General features: G+C 42.4%; 2 protein-coding genes across 4 annotated transcripts in view; both read left to right on the forward strand.

Annotated features, from left to right (window-relative positions):
* LOC134675195 (E3 ubiquitin-protein transferase MAEA) overlaps positions 1-16,241 on the forward strand; it is a 29,129-nt gene extending 12,888 nt beyond the window's left edge. For all 3 annotated transcript variants that reach the window (XM_063533398.1, XM_063533400.1, XM_063533401.1), the window contains 6 exons: positions 2,247-2,376; positions 2,992-3,128; positions 3,888-4,026; positions 7,043-7,192; positions 8,834-11,028; positions 14,164-16,241. In XM_063533398.1, the coding sequence (XP_063389468.1) occupies positions 2,247-2,376; positions 2,992-3,128; positions 3,888-4,026; positions 7,043-7,192; positions 8,834-9,063 (786 nt within the window). In that variant the 3' untranslated portion in view covers positions 9,064-11,028; positions 14,164-16,241. The remainder of the gene's footprint in view (positions 1-2,246; positions 2,377-2,991; positions 3,129-3,887; positions 4,027-7,042; positions 7,193-8,833; positions 11,029-14,163) is intronic.
* Positions 16,242-18,829: 2,588 nt separating this feature from the next.
* Positions 18,830-21,195, forward strand: LOC134674970 (uncharacterized). The gene is made up of 2 exons (XM_063533114.1): positions 18,830-18,929; positions 19,622-21,195. Exon 2 carries the CDS (start codon positions 20,200-20,202, stop codon positions 21,193-21,195), a length of 996 nt encoding a protein of 331 aa, XP_063389184.1. The 5' UTR covers positions 18,830-18,929; positions 19,622-20,199.
* The last annotated feature ends 2,199 nt before the right edge of the window (positions 21,196-23,394 follow it).

The raw sequence follows: 23,394 nt of genomic DNA on the forward strand, positions 1-23,394 counted from the left end.
GTATATATATTTACCAGATTCAGTCACTCGTGGTGGTAATGGCTCATTCTTATAATAAATATTTTTGATTATAGCACTAAAGACGCCTTAAATGAGAAAAATAATAATTTAATAACTAATATTCATATTTAGTACAAAACTAACCAGTTTATTACAAACCCACTATGAAAATCAGTACCCGTCATGTCAACAAATAATTTCACAACATTGTTTAATGGAATGCTACTGAATCCCGTATCCTTTTTCTGTCGCAAGTATTTTAATGTATTTAAAATTATTTGTTTAGCATCGGTGTGAATTTTTTTGGGCATTTTGATTGCAAAATCTATTATTATCCTGAAATATTTACAATCATTTTCGATTTGTTTACATCGGTGACATTCAATGACTTTCAATGTCGGATGTCAAACAAAATAATTGCCATTAAAATAAATTAGTTCCATCGAAAATCCGCAACGTGGCGAGGGCTAAAAAGGAACTTGTTAGGCTTTACCACAACTCGGAATCCATAGTAAGGACCACCGTTGGCGATACTCTACTCACCCATTCCCGATCACAGTTGGTGTTCACCAAGGCTCAGCCCTGAGTCCTTTTCTGTTCAGCGTAGTGCTAGACAACAGTTTCAGCGAAAGTCCACGAACCATCTCCATGGCTTATCATGTACGCTGACGACATTGCACTTACAGGTGAGGACAAACAGAAACTGGAGCATAAAATGAACCAATGGAAGGGTGTGCTAGAAAACGACGGTCTAAAACTAAATGTTGCGAAGACCGAGTACATGGCATGTGGCGGCACGGACCCTGACCCCATAAAGGTAGGAGACGAATTTGTCGTGAAAACGAATAAATTAAAATACCTTGGGTTCATGCTGCACCAATCGGGTGAAATCGATCACGACGTCCAAGCCTGAATTAGCGCTGCTTGGGCAAAATGGCGAGAAGTAACCGCTGTCCTCTTCGACCCCAGGATACCAGTGAAGCTAAAGGGCCTTGTGTACAAGAGCATCATCCGACCAGTCTTTATTTATTTATTTAGATATTTAATTCAGGCAACAAGGCCCATATTACAAATACCAACTATATGGTAGCGAGACCTGGCCTATCCTTGGAAGGCATGTCCAGCAGCTTCACGTCACGGAGATGAAGATGTTGCGATGGATGTGTGGCGTTACGCGACTAGATTGCATACGTAACGAACACATCCGTGGCAGCCTCGGAATCCGTGACGTAGTGGATAAGCTGCAGGAAAGTCGCCTCCGATGGTATGGCCATATACGCCGTAGACCGGTGGATGACGTCGGAAGTAGATGCCTTAACCTCACTGTCCAAGGCCCTAGATCACGCGGCCGTAGTAGGCTTAAGAAGCGCTGGCTAGACGTCGTGATAACGGACATGGAAGAGAACAATCTCATACCAGAGGATGCTGAAGACCGGACGCTAGCTAAAACGCTAGGTTGAAGAAGAAGAAGATTGATCCTAGCGAAAAACTGTACAGAATACTTAATGTAGAAAATTTTATGTAGATTACTTATGTATCAGAACATTTTTTTGTACAAGCCACCGTTTACGAGTTATTTATAAAAACTATTGACAATTGATCATAATTAACTTTCCACCTTAAATATTTTTTTAAATATTGAACCTAGCGAAAAAGTGTATAGAATATTTAATGTAGACAATTTGATGTAGATTACTTATGTATCAGAACATTTTTTGCTACAAGTCACCGTATACGAGTTATTTATAAAAAAACTACAAAGGGACATTAAACCCAATGACTGATCAGTTCATCAGTGTCACATAACATAAATTGACCTCCGCATTGGATAGACAGCAACATTGAATGATTCAGTAATCAAAGAAACTTAATTGCTGAATTGGAAATCAAAATAACTAAAAAGGGCCAGAATCTCCAATTTTCTACTACTACGTTTTGTGCTCATCGATGTTAGTGTCGTAAGCGCCATCGACAATAAGGTCCCTTTTCATAGATAATACCACATATTTCGTACATAAGTTCCGAAAAACTCATTGGTACGAGCCGGGGTTTGAACCCGCGACCTCCGGATTGAAAGTCGCACGCTCTTACCGCTAGGCCACCAGCGCTTGTATCAACGCAACGCCACGGGGGTAAAATTTAGTTTTGTGAATAAATAATGTAGGTTTCAGTAGGTTTTCATCACAAAACGATCGACGTCAAATGCCGTCTGTGGCGTTAAAGGTTAATTAAACGATTGTTTCCAGACGACAGTGAACCAATGGCGCCGCACCCGCTTGGAGCGCATGCTGGTGGACTACTGCCTCCGCAGCGGCTACTACGACGCCGCTGCCAAGCTGGCTGACGCGCGAGACCTGCGCGACCTGACCAACGTCGGTCAGTACTGAAACACTATAATATACTCGCGACCTTAAGAGCCCTTCAACGTGCACACTAGCGCCACTGCTAAATAATCGTGATTATTTAAATTTAACGATAAGTATTTAAAAATGGGGGCCGCTACGGACTGTATTGTGTATTTAAGTACCTTTTGAATACATCAAACTAGTTTTTATGTTGCTGGATTCGTCGATCTAGGAACTCAAAACAAAAACGGCCGTTTTTACTTTGGACGCATAGATTGACAAATCCAGCAACATAAAAACTAGTTTGATGTATTCAAAAGGTACTCAAATAAACAATACAGTCCGTAGCGGCCTCCTTTTTTAAAAATATCATTCGTGAAATTTAAATAATCACGATTATTTAGCAGTGGCGCTAGTGTGCACGTTGAAGGGCTCTTTAAGTATATTTTTTTTAAATTCAATTTTAAAAAGTGCGCTAGAGGCTCTATGGCCTTTGGCTTTCCTGGCTTAGCACGAGAGACTGTCGCGGCACTTTCATGCTAAGCCTACTGTCAGCGAAAAGCAGCGGGAAAGCTGAAGACCTGACACTCGGGTCAAAAATTTGGTGACCCCTAAATTTATGTCCTTAAAAATAATTTCATTACAGATATCTACTGCGCCGCGGCTGAAGTGGAGGCCGAGCTAAGGAACCGCCGCACCGCGCGAGTTCTGCAATGGTGCGCCGACAATAAGTCTAAACTGCGCAAACTAGGCTCTACCATCGAGTTCAAGATACGGCTGCAGGTAAATATTACCAGCATTCAAGATGGCGTCGTTTTAAATTCAAAATGGCGGCATTGCCAACACGTAATGGCGTCCACATAATCAGGTAAGAAACCGAAATCAGGGCAAGTACTGTAATTAAACTGCGCAAACTTGGCTCTATCATATCATTCAGGCATAGACTAGGAATCCTCTTGACCGAGTTTAGAGCAATTATTTCATGCAACCGATGATGCCAAAAATGCGGGGGTGCGCGGGGCGAGGTGAGCGAAGTCCCGTGCCGTGATTGGTCCGTTCAAAGTCACGGACATCACACAAAGACACTTTCGACTCGAACATGGAGTAAAATTACCGTACGCGTGGCAGAGGGGGTAGCGCGTACCATGCTCAGTCTGGACAGGCGTGGCTCACTCCGCGATTTCGTCGCTTTGCTACAGGTAGCTAAAACTACATCCGTTCTACCCCAATTTTGGGGTTTGCCATAAGCCGCGCGTGGCGCTGTCGCCACCTAGCGGCCATATCTGTGCTGATCGTGACAGACGCGTTTTGTTAGAGAGTGAGTCTTCTGTACCTAGTACTATTATATTTATTCTGTGGTCTGGAGGATGTTTTGTCTGTTCAGGATACATTTGTTGATGACTTTTATTTATCATCCTTGTAAAATGAACGTTTCTTTTTCGTGATTCAAGGACAAGTAGGTACTATATTTATAAGCTGAACATTGAAATCTAGATGAACACTTAAATCTTAAAGTTTTACATTTATTATATTGTGTTACAGGAATTTATAGAGCTCGTCCGCGCCGACCGCCGCTTAGAAGCCGTGAAATACGCCAAAAAGCACCTCTCCCAGTACGAAGAAGGGCAACTTCAGGACATACAACATTGTATGGGCATGCTGGCTTTCCCTAAGGACACAGGTAAGTGTTATTATTATTATTTATCATTCATTAGGTATCATATTAGAGATGCCCCGAATAGTGAATTTGGCCGAATACCGAATATTCGGCATGACTTGCGAACATTTTGATGCACAATTATTATGAAAACTGTTCGGTAACAAAGCACAACGTTTACTTAGATATATTTTTATGTTGAACAGAATTAATGAATGTAGTTACAGTCAAACAGATGATAAAAATATAATATTTTGTAATCAACAAACGCTATAAAACGTGCCTTTGTATTTAATCACTTTCCAAGAATACATTTTAAATATGAAATATACCTAGTTTTTGGTTATTTTTCGTGTAATTTTTCTTTTTAGGTAGGTGCAACAGATATTCGGTATTCGGCCGAATAGTAGGCAACATTCGGCCGAATACAGAAGATTCGGCAAAGTGGCCGAATATGCCGAATACCGAATAGTTGCCGAATATTCGTGGCATCTCTATATCGTATATCATTTTAGAATTTTAAAGACTGCATTTTCTAAATAATGTTTTTGAGGTTATAATGAATCCTTGTCCCGAAAGGCATCTCAGTGGCTTGACAGATTTGTAGGTAACGGTAGTGATCTCTATCAGGGGCCTCCAAATTTTCTTTTCACGCCACTGTTCGGAAATGTAGTAATAGATGGTCTAAAACCAAGCTAGAAAGTAGGCAATAGCTGTAGCACCTGAACCACCACTACTACAATGTTTCATTGTTATCATCATCTGTCATTGGTGACAGTTCGCTACAGCAATGAGTATCATTTAAAACATAAAAAAACAATAAAAGGTCTTTTTTTGCGCAACTTTTTCCTTCAAAAATAAAATTAGGTTATTTATAGAACCAATTTCTTGTTAAAAAAAAAAGAAATGACAAAACCATTCACTTCATTTTTTTTAACAATTATCCATTCAGTTCACGCTTAAGGCGTTTTTGACTTTTGTAGCTGTTTGTGATTTTTTTAGCAAAAACGCTTCTAATTTTAGAGTCGGTTTGAAGCAAATAACAGAAAAACGCCTCTTAAAAGTGGTAAAAAAAGTAAAAAAGGCGGGATCTGAAAATACTTACTGAATTGGATAGTGTAAATTGTGTTTGACTAAAAAATATAAGAAACGCGTGTCTACGCTCGCTATAAAAATGAGTTCTTCTAGTGAAGAAAATGATATTCTTACGCTGACGCCTACCGAAATTTAAGAGACAGTACAGGCAGTGGCTAGTAATTTGCTACCAGAGAAATCGCGGGCTAGTACTTATAGTTATGCAAATGTTTTCTTATTTCCTCGCAGTAGTCGTGAAAAGCACTATGTAATGCCTCGGCCGGAAACGCTAAAGATGGACTCGTATTATTCGAGGGCCTCCACTAACGTGTCGGCCCTCGAACTCACTCGTCCATCTTTTAGCGGTTTTCCGTCCTCTCCTACAATGTACTATAGTCGGCGTCTTCATTGCTGAAGGTCGTGTCTAGTTTGAAGAGTTTCCTGCGCGATGTACCATGCTTTTCCAAGTGTTCCTGTCCTCGGCGATCTTATAGTATAAACAACATTATTTGCGGTATTTGACACATTATGACTGACGTATATAGAGATGTAACTAACGCAAATCGATTGTCACAGCAAGTGATTACGATTGGATGACACGTAGACTGAGGTATCGAATTGTGACGTATAATGAATTTTTATTTGAGATTTAAATAAAGCTAGAATTATATGGTTTCCCGCAAGCTAAATGCATTTAATACACCGACCGAGTAGGTCGCACCCATTGTCAAAATTGAAACTAACTGGGGATCTATTTTAAAGTTTATTTATGTTATTTCTGTGTCAAATTTGTAATCTGTTAAGTGACGATAAATATATCCATATTTACAGTTAATTATCCACCTTTTCCTTATTTTTATTAAAAGAAAAATGAAAAATTCATATCGATTTACTTAGACGACTACCGATTCATGACGGTGGTGTCCGGCCAACCCTAAAATTAAAAAAAAAAGACGTAGAACGTAAACGTTCGCAGTGCAGTTGTTTTCCTTTGTGATTTCGATGTGCAAGACATTTTACGTAGTATTGCTGTTGTGAGTGACAGACGTCAAATACCGCAAATAATGTTGTTTACACTATAATAGCTTCAGGTATTGGCAAGCCGGTGATGGTTTTTATCAAGTCCGACCACCGGGTGGGCGATCGACCGCGTCCTCGTTCCCCTTCGACCTTACCAACTACCACTTTTCTAAGTTATCCGGGTCTCTATACGAGCGACGTCCGAAATACATAAGGATCCTCTGATAGCAGATAGTAGACAGCCTTGTGGTTATTCCGAGTTCTTTGAGTATGGACACGTTGGTCCGGCTGGTCTCCATACCATGGTTCTAAAATAGTTATTTGTAAAATAAGAGATCAAAGTTTGATATTTCTTCGAGTGCTTATTTTGAGTCTCGTGCAAGCGAAAGATTCTATAATTTAGAATCTTGAGCGTAGTAAGGGATTCAAAAGCGCACGAGATGTAAATAACTTTGATCTCGTGTAGTACACGAAATTTTTCACCCTAAGCAGTGAGAACATACCTAGAGGGATAGAGATAATAGAACCCAAGTATATCGAACTTGTATTAGACCCCGCATGTTGAAATGACATTTGACTATAACCTCTAGCCGCCCAGAGACCTATAAAAAGGTCTCCTGTTCCATTCTAATTTGAACTTTGTTTTGACAAAATAAAAATTAATTTTGCTTGGCAAGGTTTGACGTATGGGCAGCTAGAGGATAAAGGTCACTTGAATGACATTTTGTCTCACTCAGTGAGCAAAATGCGATTTTGCTCACTCCTTTTGTCTCACTCAGTGAGCAATATGCGATTTTGCTCACCGAGTGAGACAAAATGACTCAGTGAGCAAAATCGCATTTTGTTCGCTGTTTTTAAGAAGCAAAGTACCCTCGTTCGAGCTGCTGAGGTGAAAATGAATGTTTTGTCACGAAGTTATATCGGTTATCGTGTGTGCACTGTGCAGAGGTGGAGCCGTACCGGTCGCTGCTGTGCGGGACGCGCTGGGCGGCGCTGGAGCGGCAGTTCCGCGCCGAGCACGCGCGCCTGCTGCACCCCGCGCGCCTGCCCGCGCTGCCCGTGGCGCTGCAGCTCGGCCTGCACGCGCTCAACACGCCATATCCTTTACAATACATACACATATTTTTTTTTCTTAATTATGGCTTTTATCCTTGCTAAATTTAGCAAGGTGGATTCTGCCAATTATAGACATCACAGACAAATATGACATGACACAATTAACATAGTACCGACATTCGTGAAAAAGAGCGGAAAGCGGATGACAGATTGTTAAGGCAAGCGACATAGCGGATGAAATGGAGGAAAAAAACGTAGAAATTAAATATAGATAGATAAAAATAATAGTAAAACGAGCAGTAATAATTAAAGTTTTATATTATATTCCTGTACATACTTAATAAGGATAGAAGTTAGGGGTGGGTCCATTAGAATGAGAAGTGAGTAAAAGTTAATGGGTCTCGTTAATGGGTGGGGTGGGTGGGTGTGGGTTATTCACCTATTTGTACTCTGCCAACCAATTGACAACATTTCATATTCATTATTAGGGGTCATCCATTAATTACATCACACGTTTAGGGGGCGGGAGGGAGTCAAGAAAATGTGACATATTGTGACATGGAGGAGGGGGGAGACACAAACTTTGTGACGTCACTTTAACTTCATCAGTAACCGAAAATTTATTGAAATTATTTTATTCGCTGTACATTTAAATAACAAGTTTTTAAAACGATAATCATTTTTATTCGTTTAATTTTCTTTCCTAAGCAGTTTTGGTTATAAAATTACTAATATTTATATTGTCAAAAATATTTTGATCAAATATTAATAATACTTAGGTACTTACTTAATTCGATTTGGCGATTTCGTAGAAAAAATGTGACGTCACACTAGGGGGGGAGGGGTTTGCCAAATGTGACCAAGTGTGACAAGGAGGGGGGAGGGGTCAAAAAACCTAGAAATTCGTGTGACGTAAATAATGGATGACCCCTTAGGGCTGATTTAGACGGCGCGCGAACTCGCATACGATTTTAGTTAGTTTACGGACTGTTGGTTACCCGATCAAAACCTGCAATGGTATGAAACTCGCATGCGAGATCTCGCATCGTCTAAATCAGCCCTTATTCACTGACGTGACTTAATCGCGTAAAATTAAGTTTTTCAATTCACCTTCGACGTTCCAATCGATTAATAAAATAATCAGTGTTTAATATTTCATACTTTCGAAATATCTTCCATACCATTTCGAGAAAGAGGTGTTAAAAGTCAAAAAAACATTGTTAAATTTACTTCTGCATTTACTTTGGAAAAATTTGTGAAACGAATGTCAACATTATTTTCCCTACACAACTATCAAGACTGTCCTAAATCATAATGGTAATTAAATAAGTCTAATGTTGTTAAATTATACTGGTCTCGTACACTGACACACACAGTAACACACTTGTGGCCTTAACCGAGAAAAACTGTCCAAAAATGTAATTTAGCGCTACACATCGCGGGCCGCGGCTGCTGTTAAACACAAAATAAGGTGGCTTTACACGCCTAGGTGTGTAAAGCTGTATGCAATTCCTTCTCATATTATCTTCACTCATCACCGGATACGTAGTATCTCCAGACCTAAATTTGAAGAATGTCAACATTTCATTGCAAGTTTGAGAAAAAGTGGATGTTTATATAAGGCACCAACTGTACAAAAAAAAACATAATATTGAATAAAATATTTCGTTAACTATGCGCACTCAGTGCTACAACGAGGCGACGCAGGTGGCGGCGTGCCCGGCGTGCGCGCCGCCGCTGAACGCGCTGGCGCGCCAGCTGCCGCACGCGCACGTGTCGCACTCGCGGCTCGTGTGCCGCCTCAGCCGCCAGCCGCTCAACGAGCACAACCAGCCCATGGCGCTGCCCAACGGACAGGTCTACGGCGAGAGGGTAAATACACAAATACCTGTTGAACACTTGTATAAATAGACACTGAACCACAGCTGCCGCACGCGCACGTGTCGCACTCGCGGCTCGTGTGCCGCCTCAGCCGCCAGCCGCTCAACGAGCACAACCAGCCCATGGCGCTGCCCAACGGACAGGTCTACGGCGAGAGGGTAAATACACAAATACCTGTTGAACACTTGTATAAATAGACACTGAACCACAGCTGCCGCACGCGCACGTGTCGCACTCGCGGCTCGTGTGCCGCCTCAGCCGCCAGCCGCTCAACGAGCACAACCAGCCCATGGCGCTGCCCAACGGACAGGTCTACGGCGAGAGGGTAAATACACAAATACCTGTTGAACACTTGTATAGATAGACACTGAACCACAGCTGCCGCACGCGCACGTGTCGCACTCGCGGCTCGTGTGCCGCCTCAGCCGCCAGCCGCTCAACGAGCACAACCAGCCCATGGCGCTGCCCAACGGACAGGTCTACGGCGAGAGGGTAAATACACAAATACCTGTTGAACACTTGTATAGATAGACACTGAACCACAGCTGCCGCACGCGCACGTGTCGCACTCGCGGCTCGTGTGCCGCCTCAGCCGCCAGCCGCTCAACGAGCACAACCAGCCCATGGCGCTGCCCAACGGACAGGTCTACGGCGAGAGGGTAAATACACAAATACCTGTTGAACACTTGTATAGATAGACACTGAACCACAGCTGCCGCACGCGCACGTGTCGCACTCGCGGCTCGTGTGCCGCCTCAGCCGCCAGCCGCTCAACGAGCACAACCAGCCCATGGCGCTGCCCAACGGACAGGTCTACGGCGAGAGGGTAAATACACAAATACCTGTTGAACACTTGTATAGATAGACACTGAACCACAGCTGCCGCACGCGCACGTGTCGCACTCGCGGCTCGTGTGCCGCCTCAGCCGCCAGCCGCTCAACGAGCACAACCAGCCCATGGCGCTGCCCAACGGACAGGTCTACGGCGAGAGGGTAAATACACAAATACCTGTTGAACACTTGTATAGATAGACACTGAACCACAGCTGCCGCACGCGCACGTGTCGCACTCGCGGCTCGTGTGCCGCCTCAGCCGCCAGCCGCTCAACGAGCACAACCAGCCCATGGCGCTGCCCAACGGACAGGTCTACGGCGAGAGGGTAAATACACAAATACCTGTTGAACACTTGTATAGATAGACACTGAACCACAGCTGCCGCACGCGCACGTGTCGCACTCGCGGCTCGTGTGCCGCCTCAGCCGCCAGCCGCTCAACGAGCACAACCAGCCCATGGCGCTGCCCAACGGACAGGTCTACGGCGAGAGGGTAAATACACAAATACCTGTTGAACACTTGTATAGATAGACACTGAACCACAGCTGCCGCACGCGCACGTGTCGCACTCGCGGCTCGTGTGCCGCCTCAGCCGCCAGCCGCTCAACGAGCACAACCAGCCCATGGCGCTGCCCAACGGACAGGTCTACGGCGAGAGGGTAAATACACAAATACCTGTTGAACACTTGTATAGATAGACACTGAACCACAGCTGCCGCACGCGCACGTGTCGCACTCGCGGCTCGTGTGCCGCCTCAGCCGCCAGCCGCTCAACGAGCACAACCAGCCCATGGCGCTGCCCAACGGACAGGTCTACGGCGAGAGGGTAAATACACAAATACCTGTTGAACACTTGTATAGATAGACACTGAACCACAGCTGCCGCACGCGCACGTGTCGCACTCGCGGCTCGTGTGCCGCCTCAGCCGCCAGCCGCTCAACGAGCACAACCAGCCCATGGCGCTGCCCAACGGACAGGTCTACGGCGAGAGGGTAAATACACAAATACCTGTTGAACACTTGTATAGATAGACACTGAACCACAGCTGCCGCACGCGCACGTGTCGCACTCGCGGCTCGTGTGCCGCCTCAGCCGCCAGCCGCTCAACGAGCACAACCAGCCCATGGCGCTGCCCAACGGACAGGTCTACGGCGAGAGGGTAAATACACAAATACCTGTTGAACACTTGTATAGATAGACACTGAACCACAGCTGCCGCACGCGCACGTGTCGCACTCGCGGCTCGTGTGCCGCCTCAGCCGCCAGCCGCTCAACGAGCACAACCAGCCCATGGCGCTGCCCAACGGACAGGTCTACGGCGAGAGGCTATATTTACTATAATAGTTATTTGTTTTACGGGGGGCAAAATTGTTGTTTAACCGCTCGTGCCCATATTGATACCCGAGCAAGCGAAAGATTCCAATTTTGGAAATTTGCCCCCAAATACCAACCTGAAGCAAATATTAAATGTAAAATATCAAACAAAATCATACCAAATCAAATCCAAATTAATGTATCTTCAAAAATCATTATTTAAAAGTCAATTCTACCAGCAAACATAAGAAACAACTTAAAATCTGCCTCACATGTGAATAAAATGCAACTTCGATATCCGTTTTTGAAGTGCAAAGTAAGCCTTTCCGAGCTGGTGTGGTTTCACCACACCAACTGGTAACTGGCTTTCTTGGTTGTTCAAGAACTGATAAGAAAGTTTCATTTTATCCACATGTGAGGCAAAGTAACCATATGCAAATGTAGAAGTGACTTTTAAATGATGATTTTGAATGATAAATATTTAATAGGGATGTACCGACTAGTCGCCGACTAGTCGGGAAAGCCGACTATCCGGCCACATTTGTAGTCGGCGATTAGTCGGCGACTAGTCGGCAAAAATGGCCGATTAGTCGGCACTTTATAAGTGAAAGAAAACAGAAAAAAAGAAACCAACAGTCAATATTTACCATATGTTTTATGTCTATTTTACCAAAATACCTATTCAGGGTGTGAAAACTGTTGTTCATATAATTGACCGTTTGGTCGTTATCGTATGGTGGTGGGCTGGTGTATTCCTCTACAGGTCGATCTCAACTGATTCTCGTGTAATTTTATGGCCAAGTTTTATACTTAAAGGATTTTATTATAATTCAGTTTTTGGTTTTTTTTTTAATGGTGTAGCCATGGTGGTGGTGGTTAATGTAATTGCAAAATTTAGAGACTTATAAACAGGGCACGTTGCTCATAAAGACGCTGACCACAGGGGATAGGTTCTTAACTGGCAACTACGTACGAGAAATAGAGCCTTGGAAATACCTCCTACAAGTTGTACCTACTGACGGTCTGCTCAGGATCGCAAAATAAAAGAAAGACAGAAATTGAACGAGAATTCTAGTGATAGGTCTTTGAACCTGTCGAGAACACCTTTTACCAAGCTAATATATGAATAGCGCAACCAAAAGAGCAAAACTATTGTTTTTCACCTGAACTTATACGAAACTAATGATCTGGCCGACTAGCCGACTAGTCGGCCGACTAATCGGCCATTCGAGCGCCGATTAGTCGGCTAGTCGGCTAGTCGGCCAAATCAATAGTCGGTACATCACTAATATTTAATAATGGCAAAAATGGATGCGCCGTTTGGCGCTCAAAAGGTTGACAATTTATTATGTAACATATGCATATGTGTATGTATACACGGTGTAACATGAGTAAACCGAATAATTTTAACAGCGTATTCCTGATCATATTTAGAGACAAAAATGTCCTATAAACTTTTTTTTAAAACGCCTAGTTTCAGAGATAATATTAATTTAAAAATAAACAAGTTTTTGTTGTTACATAATGTAAAAGGCCTTTTTGATGGTAATGTTGCTGCTATGGGACGTAGTCTAAATATCCTTATTGATAGATGTCAAAAAATGACAAGTAACACTTTGCAAAAAGAAGGTTTTACGAAAAATAAATGTAAAAATCCATTATAAGTAACAAGTTTACCAATAACATTTATTTTTTATGTATAGGTAAACCAGAACTTTGGGAGTATTGTCAAGAGGGCGCTCGTTTTGAATTTTATATAGCAACAATTTGTATAGTGGGGACAATGGAAATTGGCAGATGATTTTTGTTTTATTCCAACAACGTTAATAAGTGCGAAGTTTGATGTTTGGATATTTCTTCGGTTATTACGCTTAAATGGCTGACTCGATTTAGATAAAATGAATAGCGTAAAGTTAATAAGTAACGCAAGAGTTATAATCTATTTTCTTTTTTTTAGGTTTGGTCGGATAATTCCGCCCTTACGCCCTACGCTAGCAATCCGTGATACCGATGCATGCGATACACCTAATACACAAATCAAATTATTACAAGACATCAACCAAATCGTGACGACCTGACTATAGTGACATTTGTCCATAAGTTTGAAACTTACCCGTCAATTCAGATGCTAATTTCGTTATGTTTTCTTATGGAAGAAATTTCTCTCCCGCACGTTTTTTTTTTCCAATAAATCACTATACAGGGTGATTCCGGGGTCGTGGAGCAAGCGATCAAGGCATGATACACAAGCCCATACTGAACAACTTTTACTATGGGACCAACTCCGAAATCGCGAAAAAAAAATTGGTAGTTTCATACATTTCGGCCGATCACTGTATTATGCCTTGATCGCTGGCTTTACTATGGGACCAAATCCGAAATCGCGAAAAAAAACTGGCCTTCCCATAGAACACGACAACATGTGATCGGCCGAAATGTATGAAACTACCAATTTTTTTTTTCGCGATTTCGGAGTTGGTCCCATAGTAAAAGTTGTTCAGTATGGGCTTGTGTATCATGCCTTGATCGCTTGCTCCACGACCCCGGAATCACCCTGTATACACTATTTACAACTTTTTTCTCCGTATAATCTAAAACTTTCGGCATGATTATGGCAGTCTAATAATAATTCACACGAAACTAGACAAAGCAATGTTTACATTGTCAATATTGACAACTATCATAGAGGGTAGATGTTGTCTATTATTAAAATTGTTGCCATTGCTAGAAATTAGTACCAACAAATTTCCGTAACATGGCGCACCCTCAATAGATCCTGGTTCACCTATACAAATACATTCAAAAAATTGAAAAAACAAAACAAAAAAAAAATATATTTTTTGGCGAAATTGACCTAAACTCATATTACTTTTTTTCCTTCTTTTGACCTCAGAAATGCGTGGTTAAAATTATTCGGTTTCCTCATATTACACCGTGTATGTGTATGTATGTGTATGTATGTATGTAATGTTATCGGCAGGCTCTCCGCGAGATGATGGACGAGCACGGCACCATCGTCTGCCCGAAGACCAACGAGGTGTTCTGCATGAAACGCGTCGAGAAAGTCTACGTCATGTGAATACTCCCTACTTACTTACCGCTAAGGCCACTTGCAGGTGGCGCTCGCAAGCTTATTGAAAATAACACCAAAAATTTTTCAAATATTCGCTTAAGCTCTGGTTTCCTCGGAAACTGGTGCCGACATATAAGTAGCGGCCGTAATACAGCGGTGAATGACGTCTCTAGAACGTTGTCTATGTAAACCAAATGGCGCGGTTTCCTAGAGAGCGGTGATTGACACCGTAACGTCAAAAAGCGGTGCCGCCATTTGCATGACGGCCGTCTTGACGGTGTCGATAGTTTCGTGAACGTTTTATTTGGTAGCGGTGAAGCCATTTCTACTAAAATCTCAAAAACTCCTCCTGTACCACAAGATTTGAATAATTGATCTTCCGCACTACGATTATTTTCCTCTTCTGATTAAGTTCATCCTCCAAGTAAATTATTAAAGCTAAATTAAGGTCGTCCATTTTCTCTTCTGGATACGTTTCGTTTGATCTCGGTGGCTCACAGTGTGTTATGACGCCGTGGACTTTCCACATGTCGTCACCACTATATGACAGCACCGCTTTTCGAGGAAACCAAAGCTTTACATGATCGGTTTTGTACCTGGACGAAAACTGACCAAAGATGTCAACTGACGCATCAGCTACAGTCTAATATCAAACTTCGCGCATTCGCGCATAGGGACGGCGTTCAAAGGGTTGAAACAAAACGATTTAACCCTTTTCCAGGCATAGCACGATATATCGACCGCCAAAAGAATTTTAACTTTAACATTCCGATTTAAAGTTCGAAATAGATTGCACTTTCGGGAAATGTTACTTTGCCTTCAAATGAATCATCAAAGCTGGAGTAATTGGAATATATTTGGGAAAACCTTGTAGATTGGTGCGGCCTGTGAAAAGGGTTAAGTCACAGGTAGCGCGACCCGTTTCAAATAATTATCGCCGTAAAGCCATTTCACGGATTAACAAAGTTGATACCTAAAATTAATACATAATTTGCTTCTATTTATTGCTTCAACTAAAATGAATTGCTTTTATTGTTTAAATACGGGGTAAATTTAATACCTAAAGTAGGTCATACAACTTTGTCGGTACTTTCGCGGTTGCATTTTTACAAGCTTTTATGTAGTTTCACCTGACCGTTGTCTGTGTGTAATCAAATCTTGCAAGTTAAATTTGATGCACTTCCCGGTTTTCGATTGAGCTGAAATTTTGCATACATACGTAGCAATGCAATATTATGGTGTCATCGAGCTGATCTGATGATGGAAACCGGAGGTGGCCATAGGAACTATGTGATAAAACAATGAAACCTAATTGTGTTTAGGGTTTTTAGAATTGTCTCAATGAGCAATAGTTGCCTGTGGAAAGAAAAGTACAGTCAGCGATAAAAGCTTGTACCAAAAATGTAATTTTTGCCAAAAACTTATTTAAATTGGCGCTTTTTTCTACTGGCGGAAATGGCTTGACAGACTAAAACTATTCAATCTGTAGGTATGTCCAATTAGAAAATTCAGATGTGGACTGTTTCGAGTAGATTTTATCAGGGTGACACATTACAATCTAAATTAATCTTTGCTGCTTGCGCATAAAGTTCAATTTGATTTACGAAACAGCTAGCGGGTGTTGCCATATCTTATAACTTATTGTATAAACTTTTGTATTAGACGTCAGTCCGAATCTCTTGGAGTAGCCATAACGACGGACGTTTTTTGTTCAATATTTTATTAGATTATATTCGGGAAAGTTGTAAAAATAAGGAATCGATAAGCAATATACAAATCGCGGTCAGAATATCTAAATATGATATTATATTTACAACATGATTCCAGATTTTTTTGGCCAATTGTGAATGTGAAGTTTATTTACTGGTATTGTGGCCAAAATGTATAATATTTTTTTAGTTTAAGGTGTATAGTCAGTTTTGAGTCATGGTCTCATTGTATGAACTTGTCTTAAATAAGAAATAAAAGGTAATCATGAAATGTAATTTTATTTTTATTGCATCACTGCAGGTAATATTACGAAAGCCGGCGGGAACCAAATGAACTAAACTAACGAACGGCGTCTAGCTTGTGAGTTACTATTCCTTTCGAACTTATGAGATTAGGTACAGTTGAATTCATAAATATGTATACATTTTTGTACCTTGAAGGTGAAGAAATGTCATTTTATGAACTCAACTTTACTTGCGCGATTTACATACCTATAGTTCGTTTTTTTTAGCATTAGAAATAAGGTAAACAATTTAGATGTGTCTTTTAATTGAAAAACACATATTAAAAATAAGTTACGGCAAATATGTAACTATGAATCAAATACGATCATTTATATTCTTCTGCTTTCATAAGTAATAATTACTGATTTTTAAAAAGCGATTTTCGATTAAAAGACATGTTAAGATCGCTTACCTTCTTTCAAGCTCTTTCTAATGCTAAAAAAACGAACTATACATCATGTAAACCAGGGCTCCCAAACCCCAGCCCGCGACGCATTCCAATCCGGCCCGCCGACACCCAAAGCGTCCGGCCCGCGGGAGCTAGGCTCCAGGGGTTGAGCCCCACAGACAAAACATCCTCCATACTGAGCATAGTCGCGCTACCCCCTCTGCCACGCATACGGTAATTTTACTCCATGTTAGAGTCGAAAGTGCCTTTGTGTGACGTCCGTGTCTTTGAACCGACCAATCACGGCACAGGGCTTCGCTCACCTCGTCCCGCGCGCCCCCGCATTTTTGGCATCATCGGTTGCATAAAATAATTGCTCTCTAAACTCGGTCTAGCTAGAGGATTCCTAGTCTATGTTGAGCCCTGACAGCAGCAACCAGATACACACGCAACCTACTTGATTTATTTAAGCCTTTGGGAAAAAAACAGGCAAAAACAACACACATAATAACCCCACCATATTTGGTGGGGTTATTTGTGACCCACCATAAACCATACTAAAGCCTGCATAGTAATATAAGATCACTGTCAAGAGGCGCCCTCTGTTATTGTCATGTATAAGGTGGCAATTCAGTATAGTATGAAAAATTAGTTCCAGCGAAATTCCGCAACATGGCGCGTGATCATATATTCCTGGTCAGGCTTTAAAACGGTCCCTATAACGTGAGCTTATTGCTTGCGCAAGTAAGCTACATGCTCCGTATGCAAGAGCCATGAGAACTTCATACAGTAGGGTTCTACATACATACCTACCATAACACTATAGTTTAAGATTAAAACAACATATCCACTTCAAAGTACTTTATTCATTTCCAACAGTAATTAAAAATAATTTTACACGGCCGCTAACCGGGCCAACAATTCCCAGAATGTTTGTAATTTTTGGCCCGTGTGCAACGGTCTACAATACTAAATGGCAATTTTTATCACATATTATTACGTACTACGATGAAATGCAAGGTATTAATAATTAATGCAACATAATTTGTGTTAGTGTCAGGAAAAGAATCATACATTCTAAATAATTATATATGGATAGTGTTTGAACTCGTTATTTTTTAGCAACTACATAATAAACTACACGTCAATGATTTATAATCCGTTGAAACTAGATAAGCCTTATTTATTCCGATTTAGTTAAGAAAAGTTTGGAAGTTGACGGCTTGAAACATAGACAGAAATATACTAACTTAGGTACTAAGACGCAAAAATAAAAACAAATCTTCTGATGTAATTTTACAGCTGAAGTAGATGGCGCTGTATTATTTCACTGGAAATTCTAACATAATGCAAACAATATATAGCCAACGTCAGCAGATGTCAGCGCCGTCTAGAGCTATTTTGGAACGGAACTCTTATTTTGCACGTCTTTTCATTTCCTTTTCTCCCTTAACACATTGAGTGCCGGGAACACGCTCGGCGGGTTCTCCCTTCGTAGTCGCTTTCCGCTACAAAACGGGAAAACGCTGAGATCAGCTACAAGCGCTGCGCTATGAATACGTTGGCAGTGAATGTGTTAATTTTGCTTTAACCTAGTTTCAACTTTTATATTTTATTTGAACATAATTGAACTTAATTTACAAAGCGGTTTTGTAATTATAAACTTATATTTACACAAAGTATCACATGGTAAGTGGAGTAACATTTGTACTATAGCTAGTTCGTATATGTTTCATGATTATTTGTCGTAATATATTTACAAAAATATACTGTACATTAATGTATAAGTATAAACTTACAACTAAAGTGTTGGGGCGGAAAAAATAATTTATAATAACTGAAAAAAACACGCTTGTTTTAAGTTGTTTTTGGGCATTTCTATTTTGATTTCTATTTAAAGTAGTACCAAAAGTTTTTTTGTTCGAATTGGGAATTTTATATTATTTCTACTCAGAATCACGAGAATCACTTTTCTATTTTTACTAAGAAAAAACCCCATTATTTCATGGTCTGTGCCGTCGGCTTGACCTGTGAGATTACGCTATTCATACAACTATCGAGAACACGAAGTACTTATGTCCCCGCGCCGTCCAGCCGCGCGCGCGCTCCTCCTCCCCCGCCGCCCCCGCCCCGCGGGGGGCCCGAGCAGAGGCGCGCGAGCGCGGTTCATCAGTACGCTTTCATTCCGCTACGCGAGTGCACGGTGTCTATAGTTAACAACGACGTAGTTCGTTCGAGATCATTAAGATCGACAATATTGTGTTATAGGATTGTTTTCACCAATAATGATGGTAAGTGAACTCTTTGTAAACTGTAAGTGCTTGTGACTTTTATTTCAGATAACCTTTTAAGGTCCAATACCAACTTGTACTGTGCCAACATACAAGTGACTTTCAAAATCAAGGCTCGATATACAGATGCAAATGTGCGAGTCGCGTTTCCCATTCGGAACCGATTCGATTTATGTTTTAATTTGCTGTCTCTGCGGTCTTTCCAACCCAGAGCGGTAGATTTATATTTGCACCTCGAGTTCCAAGCATTACTGTACTTTGGTGGCTTTATAGCGATCCGAACGTACCATTGTAACGACCCGCGTGACTACTTTCTTTTAAGAGTCACTTAGACCACTTAAAGTCTATGTACGGCCCATATTTATGAGCCGTACGGGTCAGAATGGTCAGCCATACGGGTCAATCTGGTGAGCCATACGACCCAGCTTGTTGACCCGTACGGACCAGCTTGTGAGCCGTGCGGGCCAGATTAGTGAGCCGCACGGATCAGTCTGAGCCGTACGGCTCAGACTATGACCCCCTACGGCTCACCTTTTTGAGCCGTACGGGTGACTTTGGCGAGACGTACGGCTCACTTTGACACGTTGTACGGGTCAATTTTATTTTACGTATGGATCATTAAATGAGCCGTGTTAGTCAATAGTTAAAAATGCGGGCACAATAACTCACAGAATCCCTATTTTTTTTTTTAGGCAACGGGATCGGGAGATATGCGGTCCCTTGGATCTCTTCTGGACTGGGAGGCGGATGACCCTGGTGACAAAGTGATCCTCGGCAGGCTGGTACGCCTAATTACAGCACACCTCCCGGACGGCTGGCAAGAGTGGAAGGTTCATACATACACCAGAGAAGACCTGCTGGGGAGCGAACTGGACCCGCAAATTTTAAATAAAATCAGGTTTGCCATCCCAACAGTAGGTCTGGCACGGGCGTTCTCACCGAACTGTTCCTCTCTTTCTGAGAGAACCTACAGAGACATAAAACTCAAGCTACTAGAGTGGCCCTTGTGTGTGGGGTTAATTACCGGCCCTGCCTCACTAGCAGCGCGAATACGGGGTTCCGCAGTACAGAATGAATTGGTTGTCGCTGCTCTGGCAGACATGAAACCCCTACTGATCGGCAGGGAGGAGGCTAACCACGAGTTATCCAGCGCCCTGAAGACAACGGCTCTGTCTCGCATGTTTCTCGGCGCAGCAACAGCTCTGCTCGTACAACTAAACGTCAAGACAGATTAAGTAAGTTAGAGGAAAATCAGGTGGCGCTAAAGGAGATGCTGGAGTCCTTCATGAAAAAATTTGAAACACCATTTGACTCACAGGAGAACTCGGCTTACGAAAGCTCAGATGATGACTGCGTCTCAGCTCACTGCTCAGATGTCGACGACCCAATAGCCCCTGAACAGGCTCCAGACGAAGCTACCCCTACGTGGGAGCCCCTTGAGGCTCCATTAGGTTCTGAAGAAGATTTTGACTGGTTACCCTGCACTAAGCCACAGGATCCTGTTATACCCAACCCAAAACCGCACATTGCAGAGCAGGGGATTAAAGTACTAAGACTAGGTGACACCACGTATAACCAGATTAGGTACGTTGAAGTACAGAAAAAATTACACGCGGCGCCGGTTTTTGGTGCTTTAAAAGCCAACCCAATCTTAGTCAAGCATACGACACCTAACCCTATGCAGGAACAACTAGGTAAAATGGACTATGTTCTTGGTACAATGGTCCACGGGCTTTTGATGCAAAGAGATGCCTTACATGTGGCTCTTAAGGAACTTTCAAATAAGCATCCTGGCCTCAAAGAGGATCTCAAGAGTCTCCTGTCTTCTGGATCTGCCACGAAGACTATATCAGACGATCTTCTTCAATTTGCATGTGGTCGTAGGAATGAAATTATAGAGCAGAGGAGGAACTTTCTTATCCCCAAAGATGATTACCAGGCGTCGCTTCTGAATTCGGTCCCCCCATCAACTACTCATCTCTTCTGTGAGTCAAAGCTCACGGAGGTTCTTAAGCTAGCGCCACAACAGACTTTCTTTCGGAACCACTATAAAAAACCGGTACAACCGAAACACCACAATGGAGCAACCGGTTTCTCCCAGGGAAGAATCTCCAAAAAGAAGACGTTTGTCAAGCCCAGAAGTCGTCCATCCGAAAAAACGGGATCTAGCTCAAGACGTTCCGACAAGAGGAATCACTCTAATCCCTCATCAACCCGGGGGCGCTCGTCGAAAGGACACTCTTCGAAGAAACATAGAAGTGCCTGAGATACGGCTTTTCAGAGGAGGCAGGCTTCGCTCATTCCTAGAAGTCTGGAAGAAGGAGGGAGCCCCCAAAAGCATCCTAAGCATTGTAGAGGGGTACACAATCCCGTTCATATCAAAACCTCCTCTGATTCCATTTCATGCTCAAATGGTAAGAAATTTCGAAACAAAGGAAATGACACAAGAGATAAACTCCCTCATAAAGCAAGGCATTTTAGAACGAACCTCAGCTCAATCAGGTTTTCTTTCAACGATGTTCCCGGTTCCAAAATCAGATGGCAAGAATCGACCCATAATCAACTTGCGAGGTCTAAACAGGTATCTTCAGCCAAAGAAATTTCGCCTGTTAAACCACTTCAAAGTACCTCACTTTCTGCAACCAGGAGATTTTCTTGTAAAAATCGACATCTCACAGGCATATTTTCACGTGCCTATAAAAATTCAACACAGAAGATTTCTAGCAATAGTCAATCAGGGTCAGACCTTACAGTTCACGTGTCTGCCGTTCGGTCTTTCTACAGCTCCCCTCACGTTTGCAAGGCTGTCAAACTGGGTGGCATCACGGCTCCAGGACATGAACATAAGAGTGATAGTCTATCTCGACGACTTCCTTCTAGCCTGCCAGGATCCAATAAAACTACGAGAGGATGCCATCAAAGCAGCGAATTTTTTGACAAGGCTAGGTTGGATCATAAACGCAGAAAAATCTCTAAACGAACCTTCGCAACAAATCGAGTACCTCGGAATTATGTGGAATACTTTGCAAAGCGTAACATCACTACCTCAAAAGAAAGTTCAATCGATAGAAAAAGACTTAAACCAAATCCTAAAAGACCGCAAGTGGAGTTGGGAGCTCGCCAAGAGCTTGCTGGGCAAACTAAATTTTGCCAGTTTCGTAATCCCTCTAGGAAGGTTACACTCCAGAGTTCTACAAAGAGCAGCCAACCGCTTACCAGAACATCAGAAGAAGAAAATGCTTCCCATAACATCAGAAACTCTTCAGGAATGCGTCTGGTGGCTAAAAAACCTGAAACAAAACGGAAGTCTGGTAACGTACCGAAAGACAGCTTTTATAACTTCAGACGCATCAGATCAAGGTTGGGGAGCTCAGATAGACGAAAAGATGATCAGAGGTCTATGGACTCCAGTTCAAAAACGATGGCATATAAACAGAAAGGAACTATATGCGGTACTACAAGCTTTTCGATCGGAAATGACTCATCTAAGGGAGAAAAGGGTCATAATCCAGTCGGACAATCGAACGGTTGTGGCGTATATCAAGAAGCAAGGAGGAACCCGATCTCGTCACCTGACAATACTTGTGTCCCAACTACTCCATACAGCACAGACCCTGCGGACAGAACTATGCCCTCAATATATCCCGGGCATCTACAACGACATAGCAGACAGTCTATCTCGTCAGAAACTCCTGGCAGACTGGCATCTGTCCCAGCATGTGACGAACATGATATTTTACAAATGGGGAACACCGGAAATAGACTTATTTGCAACGAAAGAATCCAGGGTGGTCCCTGCCTATGTCTCACGGGACGCGAAGGACAAAGAAGCCCAGTTCGTCGATGCTTTCAGCAGGGTATGGCGGTTCAATCTGGCTTGGATTTTCCCTCCTCCGTCTGTAATTCCACGAGTATTAGCCCACCTGAATCATGCAAAGGGAACATACATCATGATAGTGCCACGGTGGGAGAAAGTTTTTTGGAGGTCGGATCTGAAGTCGAGATCAGTGGATCCCCCGTTCCAGATTCGCAACCTCAATCATCACCTGTTAGACATGACATCCCAAGCGAGTCTTCCGAATGCCCAAAACTTACGCTTGGAAGCATGGAGGATACGGGGTGGTCGACCATAACTTCAGACTGGCACGGTGAGGATTTGGAACTCCTCAAAAAGTCTTGGAGGGCGTCTACGTTGAAAACTTACTCGGCTCCTTGGAAAACTTGGTTAGACCGGTGCAAAGCTCTAGGAATTGACCCATACAATCCTGATGGAAATTCTGTAGCTCAACACCTAAGCTACCTATTTAGGATAAAGAAGTTATCTGCCAGTACAGTAAAATTACACAAGTCAGTCATCGCAAATTTCGCTAACCCAACAAAGAGGGAATCCATCTCTAACAATATTTTAGTAAAACAGATGATTAAAGCCATCGAATTAGCAGAACCCACTTCTGTTAAAAAACGT

This window comes from Cydia fagiglandana, chromosome 21 (genome assembly GCF_963556715.1).
Source record: "Cydia fagiglandana chromosome 21, ilCydFagi1.1, whole genome shotgun sequence".
Classification (NCBI taxonomy): Eukaryota; Metazoa; Arthropoda; class Insecta; order Lepidoptera; family Tortricidae; genus Cydia; species Cydia fagiglandana.